This window comes from Dromiciops gliroides, chromosome 4 (genome assembly GCF_019393635.1).
Source record: "Dromiciops gliroides isolate mDroGli1 chromosome 4, mDroGli1.pri, whole genome shotgun sequence".
Classification (NCBI taxonomy): Eukaryota; Metazoa; Chordata; class Mammalia; order Microbiotheria; family Microbiotheriidae; genus Dromiciops; species Dromiciops gliroides.
In genome coordinates this window covers 35,509,391-35,522,380 of record NC_057864.1, presented here as the reverse complement: position 1 = coordinate 35,522,380, position 12,990 = coordinate 35,509,391, and the positions used below count along the sequence as shown (strand labels likewise).

The following is a 12,990-nucleotide window of genomic DNA, read 5'->3' as shown; positions in this document are numbered from 1 at the left end:
TCCAGGAACAAGGGGGAAAAGGGGAGGGGGAACAAGGTCAAACCAAAGGAAGAGGAAACAGGGGAGTGACAGTCAGATGTTTCAGATCTCACAGTTCCCACTGACTCCCCTCTCCCGGCCCCTGTCTCTAAAGATATTCAACCTGAATAACAGGAAGAGTCACTCAGGTGCTTAGTTGTGTTAATTCTAGAAGGATGACAGGGTTAAAATTTATCTTCAGTTATGTTGGGAAGAAAAGAATAATCCATTGTTGGGGACCCCAGGGCCAAGGGGATTCTGCTCTGAGAAAAAGAGACATGTCACTTAACATCTGGTCTCAACTCAATTGCTTCATCCTGTGCCGAGCCCCGTCCTTGCTTCTTGAGTCCTGAGTATTGAATTGGTGGGCAAACTCCTTGACCCACTGACTGGGGTTCTGACACATGATGGATTGCAGACAAAACTAATATGTAGCTGACAAGTGGGGAGACTGAGCAGAAGTAAAAATACTGTTAATTGGCAATAAAACTTAAAGGAGACAGTGAGAATTTGACAAGCAATAAACTTCTAAACTAACTATACTGGGGCAGGACTGGGTACCTTCCAGACCCCATCCTCAGAGTTTAATCTGACTCAAATCCATAATCATATCATACAGTTCCTTTTGGCAAATAGGCTTATTCTATCTAGTGTACCCGTCTGGTAAGATGACTCATAGAAAACAGAAATGTTAATTTCGGGGATATTCTCACAATACTAATAAAGATGCATGTAACACCTGCCTTGCCCATTCACAATAAGGACCATGGGATCCTTCCCTTTGACCTGTAGCTGAAATCCCCTATAACGTATTCCAAGGCAGTAAGGTGGCACAGTGGATAAAGTGCTGGGCTTGGAGTCAAGAAGACTTGTCTCTGAGAGTTCAAATGCAGCCACAGACACTTACTAGCTTGTGACCCTGGGCAAGTCACTCAACTCTGTTTGCCTCAGTTTCCTCATGTGTAAAAATGATCTGGAGAAGGAAATGGCAAACCACTCCAGTATCTTTGCCAAGAAAACTCCAAATGGGGTTACAGAGAGTCAGCCACAACTGAAACAACTCAACAACAAAATCCCTTTATTAGAATGTGAACTCCTTTAGAACAGGGACCATCTTTTTAGTATGCTTCTATCTTCATTCAAACTCTATAGTTCAGGGGGTAGCTAGATGGTGCAGTGGTTAAAGCATTGGCCCTGGTTTCAGGAGTACCCGAGTTCAAATCCGACCTCAGACACTTGACACGTATTAGCTGTGTGACCCTGGGCAAGTCACTTAACCCCCATTGCCTGCAAAAAAAAAACACAAAAACAAAAAAACCCTCTATAGTTCTTTTTCTGGGTGTGGGGAGCATTTTCCATCACAAGTCTTAGGATAGTCTTGAATCATTGTATTATTGAGAAGAGCTAAGTCCATCACAATTGATTATCACATAATGTTGCTGTTCAGGTGTACAAGGTTCTCCTGATTCTGCTCACTTCATTTATCAGTTCATGTAAGTACATTTTTTTTCTGAGATCTGCCCGCTCATCATTTCTTATAGCACAATAGTATTCCATTCCATTCATTCATATATTACAACTTGTTCAGCCACTCCCCAGTTGATAGGCTTCCCCTCAATTTCCAATTTCAATTGCAATCTTCAACTGTAACACTTCTATTCCTTGTAGTTGTTTGCAAACCAAAAAGAGCTGCTACAACTTTACCTTTTTTCTTCTGTTTCACCTCCACGTTTTATATCATTCCATGACTCAAGCATTCTGGCATCTCTTACTTTCAGAATCCTTATAACTAAACTGTGTTTATGCCTTTCAAATACATCGATTTTTGTCTTCTATTGTAATCTCAAGCCTCTTCTTTTTCTGCACTGGAAGTGTTTTTTTCTGAAGTATTCTTCTTGTCCATTTTATTAAGGGGCTGTTTTTAAAAAGTATACAACCAAAAAAAATTATACAGCTGTTGGAAATATGGCATGCATATACATATATACATAGGCAAGTACAGACTGGCAATATAATGCTGTATTAAAATCATCGACTAATTTGCATGTGTGGCATTAATTAAATACTGGCTCATATTAAACGTGATCCGATAACATTTTATGATTCATACTACATCATATTTCACATCATTTCAATTCACATTTATCATAATCAAGTTGTACAGAGTAGAGGTACCCAGGAGAAAGCCTTGGGGGAGGCAGGAATATTATAAACATTCATTAACATGGTTAGCACAGCTGGGACCTTGATGAAGCTCCAGCAAAGGAGACTGAGGAACATCAGAGAGGTAGGAGGAGGACCAAGGGAGAGCAGCGTCACGAAAACCCAGAGAGAAGAGAGTTTCAAGGAGAAGAGGATGATCAATAGTGGTGTCAAACTAAAATAGAAATGGAACCACTATACCATGACCCTCCTTACAATATGACTATTGACTTTGAAAACAACATCTAACATTAGCCATGTTCTATTGCATTTTAATTTATTTTGTTAAATATTTTCCAATTACAATTTAAGCTAGTTCTAATGCTCTTGGAATGGAGATGTCAAGAGGGTGAGTTGAGAAAAGGCCAATAGATTTACCAATGAAGAAATCTTTGGAAACCCTAGAGACAACTGCTTTAGTTGAGTGGTGAAGTTAGATGTCACAACAGCAGAGAGTGAGAGGAGAGGAAGTGGAGGCACCTGTTGTAGACTACCTTCTCCTGGAGTCTAGTCATGACAGGGAGGAGAGATACTGACAGCAGCATCAGGGGGATGGATGGATGGATCAAGGATTTTTTTTTTTTTTTTTTGGAGAATGGGCAGTCATGGGCATGTTTGTAGGCTGCAAGGAAGCAGACAATAGACACGCTCAGATGCTGACACAGACACAAATTATGATTTTATTGATATAGGTTACTTCCAGGTAAGGAAGTTGGCACTTTCTCTACACCTTATAATCTAGAAATCTGCTCAGAACTCCGAGGGGTTAATTGATTTTTTTCAGGGTCATACAGTCAGAGGTAGGACTGTTCTACATTGATCAAATTTAGATCAAAGATTCTTGTCCTAGGGTCTGTGAACTTGAATTTTTAAAAATAAGTTTTAAAATGTTATATCAATAAAAATTATTCTTTTGTAATCCTTTGTATTTTATGTGTATCAAGGACCATGTGTTGTGAGGGCTGTCCCCCTACGTGTAACATGGAAGTGTTGTTCTGTAGCTCCAAAGGAAGCAGAATAAACATCTCTAGCCTCTTTGAACCACCACTCTTCCTCAAAGGAGACTTTAATTCTTGCTAGGAGAGGACACAGAAAGTAGGGTTGGGGGCCACTCTGCTGTTTCAGAGAAAGTGGGTGCTGGGCTAGAATTATATTTATTTGCTCCCCTAAATATTGTTATTCTACGGGATGTGATCAGATTCAATCTACCTTCTGCTTGCTATTACAGTACTTGAGGGAAAGAGGACCCCAAATTCTTTATCCAAGGCTTGACCTCATTTCACTCTAAATGCTATTTCTACAATAAACTTAGCTGAGAAAACCAAATTAGTAGCAAAACAGAAATCAGGGAATGGATACGTGGGAAAATATATACCAATAATACAGAGTGAAGACGCTTGTCCATTGGAAGGTAACTCAGGGGGGCAGCTAGGTGGCGCAGTGGATAAAGCACTGGCCTTGGTTTCAGGAGGACCTGAATTCAAATTCGGCACTTGACACTTATTAGCTGTGTGACCCTGGGCAAGTCACTTAACCCCCATTGCCCTGCAAAAAAAAAAAAAAAAGGAAAAAGGAAAAAGAAAGAAAAAATAAAAGGAAGGTAACTCAGTTCAACCAAGAGAGAGGATCCTAGATCTCACCCAAGGGGAAATTCCCCAAAGTTTCTCATGTAACAAGCCCGGAATAGGAACAGGGTGGAGCCCGCCTCTCAGGGCAACCTGAAGCAGGATTGGTTTCATCCTTCTTCCTTATCGAAGCTGGAAGCCAGAAGAGCTCCAAGCAGCTCGAAGCTTGAAGAGAACCTTAAGAGGCCCTTTGCTCTCCGCTAACACCAAAGGGCATTTTCTTGCAACCAGTAAGAAAAGAGTCCTCGATCATGGGTTTGGGGACTAGGGTTACATATTGTGTGACTTTACAAAATATTATTTTAGGACTGTCGATAAGGGATCCTTGACACAAACAGTTTAGGAACCCCTACAAAATGTAGACTTGAAATGTTTCCAGAAGTAGAGTTCACCCCAATCCAGCCTTGGATGGGGGCGTGGGGGTGGGGGTGGTCTCTATGCAGAGGAGGCGGAGGGGGCGTGGCCTCAGAGGGCGCCTGCGCAGAGGGTTCGGCTGACCATCAGGTGGGCCGGGTTTGGGCTGCCCAGGCCATTCGGGCCTGCGTCTCTGGTCCTCAGAGTTGGCCTTTTCTGGCCAGGCCATGAGCTTCAGCCAGGAGGCGTCCTCCTCCCAGGAGCTGCTGCGGCAGCGGCCACAGCCTCTGCGCTCGCTCCGCGAGCGATCGCTCTTCCCGCCGCCCGTGGAGAACCCCTTTGTGAAGGAGAGGCACTTCAGCGCGTCGCGCTGGCTCTGCATCTCACTGGGCGGCCTGCTCCTGCTGCCCGTGCGCTTCATCGTCTTGCTCCTGCTGGTCTTACTCTCTTGGCCGTTGGCCTTCGTGGCCACCGCCTTCTACCCGCCCAGGCTGAGCCAGCCCTTGCGGTCATGGAGGCGGCGGCTGACCCACCCGCTGCTGCAGGTGTTGGCTCGCATCTTCTTCTTCGTAATGGGCTTCCTGGTGAAGGTGAAGGGGGTGCGGGCCAGCCCCCGCGAGGCGCCCATCTTCGTGGCCGCCCCGCACTCCAGCTTCTTCGACAGCATCGCCTGGATCATCACCGGCTTGCCGACCGTTGTGTCTCGGCAGGAGACGGCCAGCTTCCCGTTCGTTGGCCGGCTGCTTCTGAGCGGCCAGCCAGTGCTCGTGTCCCGCACCGACCCGGATTCCAGGAAGCACACGGTTAACGAGATTAAAAAGCGTGCCTCCTCCCTAGGGACCTGGCCGCAGATCCTGATTTTCCCCGAAGCCACCTGCACCAACCGCTCGTGCCTGATTACTTTCAAACCGGGAGCCTTCGTTCCTGGGGTCCCCGTGCAGCCGCTGTTGCTCCGGTACCCCAACAAGGTGGACACCGTGACCTGGACTTGGCAGGGCAGTTCGGCCTTCCAGCTGTTCCTGTTGACCCTCACGCAGCCCTTCACAAATATGGAAGTGGAGTTCATGCCCGTCTACATCCCTGACGATGAAGAAAGAAACGATCCTGCCCTTTATGCCAACAGAGTACGGAACGTCATGGCCAATGCCCTCCAGTTGCCCGTCACAGAGCATACCTACGAAGACTGCAGATTAATGATTTCGGCAGGAAAGCTGACCTTGCCTATGGAAGCTGGATTGGTGGAATTTACCAAAATTAGCCAGAAGTTGAATTTGGATTGGGATACTGTCAGAAAACATTTGGATGAATATGCCACGATTGCAACTTCCTCCAAAGGCGGCAGGATCGGAATCGAAGAGTTTGCCAGGTATTTGATGCTTCCGATTACTGATACCCTCAGGCAGCTCTTTGGGCTCTTTGACCGGAACCATGATGGGACCATAGACTTTAGAGAATATGTGATTGGGCTATCTGTCCTGTGCAACCCTGCCAACACAGAAGACCTTATCCACATGGCTTTTAAGCTCTTTGACATTGATGAGGATGGTTATATAACAGAGAGAGAGTTTGCCAGCATTCTACAGGCTTCTCTTGGTGTAAGAAACCTTGAAGTTTCAAGTCTCTTCCAGGAAATAGCCAAAGAAAATTCAAATCACATTTCCTATTCAGAATTTAAAAGTTTTGCTATGAAGAATCCAGAATATGCCAGATTGTTTACTACGTACTTAGAACTCCAGGCGAGCCACGTGTTTTCATTACCAAAAGACATTAAGTTTACAGGATCGAATTCAGATAACAAAGACCACTCTGAAAATGGTGATGAAGGTTTCTCAGACAAAAAAGATAACTAAAACTCATTTTCATGGAGAAAAACTCCAGAGTTTTTACTTTAGGCTCTACAGGGATTGATTGATGTTTAAAATGTGCTTGTAAAGAATATTTTATTTGGGCCTTTCATTACCAGCTTTCTCATAAGAAGGCCTAATGATTGCTATAATTTATGGGAATAGACAAATTAGGAAGCAGGTTGACAAAACATATTCATCTGATGTAGTTGTTAGCATATTTAAATTTTTAATAGTACCTAAAACCTGAATGGAGGAGCACTTTTATACACTGAAGCACCCCAGCATAATTGGCAATTATTTTAAGATTACAATACCTTATATGAAAAACTCCCCCAGTATTCTTCAAACCAGAAGGGCGTCAGTGGACACATCTCCTTTATCTTTCTGGTCCAGACTAACACAAATTTTCTATCTCAAAGCATATAATAAGAGCAAAGCTATTGTTTCAATGTTTGGAAACAGGTTCATACCACAGGAGCTTGCCTCCTGTCATTACTAAATGACAGAATGGGGGAAAAAACATCTTTGGCTTTAGTTTACAAAGGATAGGCCTTGTGTGCCAATAATGACAATACTTACCTAATCTGCCATTACCAATAAAGTTACTGAAAAACTATGAGTGCTAGGAGCAAACATACATACTGAACTGATAAAAAGGCTTTGTTTATTTTCATTTATTTTTAGAAGAATTGGGAAGATGACAGTCAAAACTGCTTTGGAAAAGAAGTCATTGTACGAGGTTCAACAGCCAATTTCATAGGTCATAAACTCCAGTGGAGAAGTTTGTGCTCAATCTGAACTTCATTAGTTCTCCAGAAACTGTCAGAAGTGAGAGGACTACTAAAAACAAGTTAACAGACGGTGCCTGCTCCAAAGATTATATAGATAATGTTCCACATTAATGAACATTCAGTAAGCATATCTCTTGAGAAGACAGATTATGGGAGCAGGATTCTTTAAAGGAGTATTTTGTCTTTAACTTTGACTGATGAATGTCATGAAAGCCACACAAAGATTAGACCCTAGGACAAACTGAAATAGGAGATACCATCCTTTGTCTTCAGCTTTCTCTTCATTCCTTCAAATTCTCTCCACCTCCTCCATTTCAGGTACACAGTGCCTTTATGATTTCTCTCCCTTCCGGGGTAATAATCTGATAAAAATCCATTACACTTAAGGGCTTATAGCTAATAAGGATCATTTGCCCTTAATGGAGGATAATACCTTAAATCAAAGGAGTGAATCTCCCCGGAACAATTTTAGGTAGGTCCCTAGGGGAAGTTCCCCCCACCTCACCCCCAAGGTATTTGTCGTCCTTACTCTAATTTACATCACTAGAATAGTGGTTTTCTGTGCCTAAAAATGAGGTCAGTTCTGGTCACAGAAATTAACCCTACTCTTAAAGCCCCATTCTGCTATCTAATCTGGAGCTCTGGAGAATAATTTAGGTGCTCCTTCATTAGCTGACAGGAAAACAGACTGGAGACAACAGAAGGATGGGTAGGATTCTATAAGAGTTATTGTAGATTGGTTGATTAATTAAGATCCCATCAAGACTCAAGCTTTTTTCTTTCATGTATTTAAAATATCTTTGGCCTTTATTTTCAATTTGAAGCATAGGATATCCCAAATGCATTTCTAAGTAAACTATGCTAAAATCTCAATATCATTGTTCAAGTTTTGCATTTTTGGCCTTCATTTGTATTTTTGACGTTTTTATTATGTAACAATGTAGAAAGTACTTTTCTTGTTTTATACCCATTTGGGTATAATGTTTTCAATTCATTTCGCAACCAATTATAAATATTTTTGGATTATCTAATATTTTGTACTGTCAGTCAGTGAACAAGGATTTGTTAAGTTCCTACTGTGTGGTAGACACTGGGGATATAAAGACATGTGAAACTACTCAGACTCAAGCTGACTTACATTTTCTGGGGCTTACATTTTTATTTGTTCCTACTTCTTTCTCTCCATTAATACAGACAAGAATTAACTATATGTTTATTTCCTGAATCAAAGATTTTCATTATTTGGAATAAGTTTTATGTTGGGCAGTTGGGTAGGAATCACTTCTTGACTAGTTTAATAGAAGATTTTACCCTGGTCTCCTTGGATCTGAGACCATTACAGCCGTGCAATTTTCAGATGCCAGGAAGTTCCCATTCCATTACTTGTGTTGATGAAAGAAATTTAACTAGTTGGATTATTGTCTTTTCTCCCCTACTGTGCTTTTCCCTGGGGAAGTCAATAAATTAAAAACATTTGCTGTGGTTGACTTGTGCCCAGCTCTCTGTGACCCCATTTGGGGTTTTCTTGCCGGACTGGTTTACATTTCCTTCTCCAGCTCATTTTACAGATGAGGAAAGTGAGGCAAACAGGGTGTCTGAGGCCGGATGTGAAGTCAGGAAAAGGAGTCTTCTCGACTTCAGGCCCAGCACTTTATCTATTTCACCCTCTAGTTGCCCGATAAAAACACAGCACTCTTTAAATTACAATCATTTGCCATGTAGTTTCCCACTCAACCAGGTCGTGGACCGTAGTGTCCCCTGGGCTTTCTCGCTTCCTTACAAACCTTGCATATGGCCCTCTTTACGATACACGAGGGAGATGCCGGGTCCAGTCCACCAGGGTAGGGTGGTGGGCTGCACTCGTACACTCTGGGCATGCCCTGCTTCGGGAGCATTCCCTCGGAGCCGCCCGAGTCCGCTACCTGGGGAGGGCACGTGCAGACTCCTCCTCTACCCCCCGAGGGAACCTTCGCGCGAGGGGCGGGCCAAGCAGCGCCGAGGCACGCGCCTCATTGGCTGGGTAACGGAAACGATTTACACAACGACCAATAGGAAGAGGTCTCCGTTCCGATCCCACCCCGAGCCCCCGGCACTCCCTGGCGAAGGTAAACAAAGTTAATACGCTTGCGCTACCACCGGCCCGAGGGGAGAATCACGTGAGGCCGTTATCCAGCGAACACTAGGGGCCCGCCAGGTTCCTCATTCCGCCCGGCCGGCTGGAAGTCAGGGGCCATCTATAAAAAGCAACCCAGTCGGTCCCTTCCTCGGCTGGTTTTAGGGAGTGTGGACGCCACCGGGGCAGCAGCATCCGGGGCCTGGACCAGAAACGCCCCCTTTCCTCAGGTGGCCTGGGAGCCGGCGCGCGACTCGAGCTCGCGGCGCCTGACCTGGAGTCATGGCCCGGTGCGGAGCGAGCGGCGCGGGCCCCCAGGCACCCCCGGGAGCCTGCAAAAAGGGGGTGGCTGAGCGTCGCCGGCTTCGGGCGATGGTGTCGGAGCAGCTGAGCCAAGATCTCCTCAGGTAGGAGGCGACGGGGGTGGGGTGGGGGTGGGCCTTCTGCGGCCCGGAGCATGCGCGGGAGCGCCCGTGGCTCCGGCCCCTCCCCCACGACGGGGCGGCTCGGACCCCCGGGCCCCAGGATGGCAGGCCCTCCGGCCGGCCGCTGAAAAGCCCAGAAGGGGCGGATCCCGCGGCCTTTCCTTCCTCAGCTGGGTGGGCTTCTGGGGATGACAGACACTAGGGGCTTAGGTGGGAAAGGGAGGGAAGAGCCACGTGCCCCGACATCCCGGGACGACGCTCGCGAAGGTGGAGCAGGGCGCCCACCACCCTCGCGGGGTCCGAGGCCGCGCCGCCCGGGGGAGGAGGGGGGGACTAGCGGAGCCCCCCAGGGCCGTCCCGAGCCGAGGCCCAGGACCACGCGTGGGTGGCACGCGGCCCGGGCCCAGCTGCGGGCAGGAGGGGCTCCGTCCTACCCTCGTGGCGACCACGCGGCCCAGTGTTTGACCAGCCAAAGGAAAGTTACTTTTCGTAGGGGAGCGTGGGCGGGGCCCCGGGGCCGGCTCATCCCCCGAATCCTGCGCTTTATCCGGGGAACTGGACCGGAACTGGGCCTCCATGTCAGAGCTCTGTAGGTAACAGCGAGGCTTCCCAGCCGATTCCCACGCCACCCGCAAAGCTGGCGCGTGTATATGATGAATGCTTGATCCTCGAGATGGCCCTGGGAGGCGGCCGCTGTCGTTACTCCCATTTTACGGACGAAACGGAGACCGGATCCGAGCTCGCCTTGCAGACCCCGCTGCCGGCTCCATCCCTGGCCCTAGCCAGGGCGTGGTGGTCTCCTGCCAGACCCGCAGCTCCAAATTACCCGTAGGTGCACCCCGAAGATTGTCCAGGATCTCAAATGACGTACTCCATGGCAATCAGCTTGCAGGCTTTAAAGTGGAATGTAATTGTCGTGTATGTGCGCAGTGATCTTTAATAATGTTTGGCTACTTGAACTGCACCTGTCTGAAGCCCAGAATGGGATCCCCAGAATTAGACTTGCTGCTTCGTCTCCTTGTGGGAAAATTCAGTCTATAAAGGCTTTTGTGAGACTAAATCAGTCCAGAAACAGTTTTTTTTAAAAGTAAAGCCACTAAATACCTGTCATTGCTATGATTTTCCACCTACTCAGAAAAGATGATATAAAGCAGAGCTAATATTAAAGAAAACTAGCCTTCTGTCAAAGTGCAAATACGTGGCACAATGGATAGAGCATTGGGCCAGGAATCAGGAAGATTCTTGAGTTCAAATGTAGCCCTAGGTGCTTACTAGCTGTGTGACCCTGGGCAAGTCACTTCACCCTGTTTGCCTCAGTTTCCTCATCTGTCAAATGAGCTGGAGAAGGAAATGGCAAACTAATCCAGTATCTTTGCCAGGAAAACCTCAAATGGGGTTATGAAGAGTCAGAAACCACAACATAGCTTTTTGTCACTGAGAAAGTAAATGTAACATTTGAAAAGTTTTTTATGATTTATTGAGCAGTCAGAATATACGATACTATAAAACAAGCTTCTAACAACAGTTTTAAGCAAAGTGTTGCAAAGGCTTACATAAAAAGTCTTTATAAAGTAACAAATAGGTTTCCATGGTAATGAATAGCTTCATTCTCCAGTTGTTACACTTTTTACCGGTATGGATGGTACTTTGTATTACTGCATTATGGAAGTTCATTGAGAATATTCAATCTCAGAAGAAGACTAAGGTGCTATAAAAGTTATTTGATATTTATGTAATGAATTCATTCAACAGATATTTATTGAACACCTGTTGTAAGATGTAAGAAAAGTTTACTTTAAAAGACAGCCATAGCTTCTCCTCCTCTTCCTCACCGTCACCACCACCATCATCATCTTCTTCCTCCTCCTTCTCCTGCCCCTCCCGCTGCTGCTTCTCCCCCCTTCCCCTTCCCCTTCCCTTGGAGCGTCCCATCCTGGTGCCTCTTTTGTGAAGCGGAGGCTGAGGAGACCCCCCCCCCCCACTCACCATGGCCCATGAAAAGCCGAAGGAAGGAGTCAAGACTGAAAACAAGGACCACATTAATTTGAAGGTGGCAGGGCACACACCACTTAGTAAACTAATGAAAGCCTATTGTGAACAACAGGGTTTGTCAATGAGGCAGATGAGATTCCGATTCGATGGGCAACCAACCAATCAATGAAACAGACACACCTGCACAGTGGGAAAAGGGGGATGAAGATACAATGGATGTATTCCAGCAGCAGACAGGTGGTGTTTTCTAAAAAGAGAACCTGCAACTACTCCAGAACTGTGCTCCCAAGGAAAACGATACATTCACAATTAGAAAACCAAGATTTGGCTCCTCCACATCCTGACTACTGCAGTACAGTTTTCTCTCCTCTTTGATTCCCTTCCCCCATTCCTTTATTGTACATAAAGTAACTGGTGTACCTGCACAGGCATAATGTGTATTTTTTTTTAACTAAATGACTGATGGTATATTTTGATCAACATCAAATGGAGATGGGGAGGGAAAAAAAAACAAACTGGTTCTGTGAAAATATCCCTTTTCTCCATTAGTGGCATGCTCATTCAACTTTTTTCTTTATATTCCAGTAAGTTATTTTGCTCTCACTGTTTAACAACAACAGCAGCAACAACAACAAAAAACCCACAAAAAAATCCTTGCATACCTTGTTTGATTGGATAATTTCAATGTTTTTCTTTTATCATTGTAAAACCAAGGATGATTTTATAACTTTTTTGTACGTAGCTGTTACATGTAGGGCAATCTCTGTCTCTCAGTAGGGATAAATTACTATAAAGAAATTGATCTTAGATAGTTTTCCCTTCAAGTCAAACATCTTGTTGTTTAAATAAACTTCTTGTTTAAAATAAATTTTTTTAAAAGACAGTGATATAAGACTCCATTCTAATACTAATTTTAGACTTGGGTATTGATTGTACACCAGAATAATTTATTTGGTCCTCAGTATGAACAAATCTGAGAAATGCTAAAATGCTTTTGCGATGAGATGAAATCATAATTACATGTTTTTAATGGTAGGTTAAAACATCAGAGTGGCACTTCTGGGACAAAGGAAAAAATTTAGACTTAATATTGTTGGATTCTTTTTAATGAATCTTTTTTTTAAATTTTTTTTTAATGAATCTTTAATTTCAAACACCTCTTAAGGTTTAAGAATCAGTCTTTTTTAAATATGGAAAATTCATGGTCAGTTTTCCTATAATAACCTATATTGTGTATAATTTTATTTAAATCCTTGGACCTTTAAGATCAATATTATTTGCATTTGGCCTTACTGCCTTTTTCTCTTTCAATTTCTGAATGACTTTAGTGGTATACTATGTCAGCACTATGTTTTTAGATAGAAACCTTTAAGAAGTTGTACTTTTCCTATCAGGAGTACAAAATTTAGAGCTAACAGAAGGAATATGAAATTAAGCAGAGAATGGCAATATTTGTATGTGACAGATGACACTTATCTAGCAACAGATTTAAAGATAAAATGTTCCTTTAAAGAATTCTCTAGCTGTTATTTTACTGGAATTATCTTTGTATATTCTAAGGTGAAAATTTTAATTCCAAGGAAAGAATGTGCCAAGTTTCTACAGCTGAGTTAGATAGAAATA

General features: G+C 44.4%; 2 protein-coding genes across 2 annotated transcripts in view; both read left to right on the top strand.

Annotated features, from left to right (window-relative positions):
- Positions 1-4,426: 4,426 nt before the first annotated feature.
- Positions 4,427-6,049, top strand: LOC122754566 (lysophosphatidylcholine acyltransferase 2-like). The gene has a single exon (XM_044003102.1). The coding sequence runs from the start codon at positions 4,427-4,429 to the stop codon at positions 6,047-6,049; it is 1,623 nt and encodes a 540-aa protein (XP_043859037.1).
- Positions 6,050-8,972: 2,923 nt separating this feature from the next.
- Positions 8,973-12,990, top strand: part of BTBD8 (BTB domain containing 8) — a 121,917-nt gene continuing 117,899 nt past the window's right edge. The window contains exon 1 of the mRNA XM_044000323.1: positions 8,973-9,357. Within this exon, the coding sequence (XP_043856258.1) occupies positions 9,233-9,357 (125 nt within the window). The 5' untranslated portion in view covers positions 8,973-9,232. The remainder of the gene's footprint in view (positions 9,358-12,990) is intronic.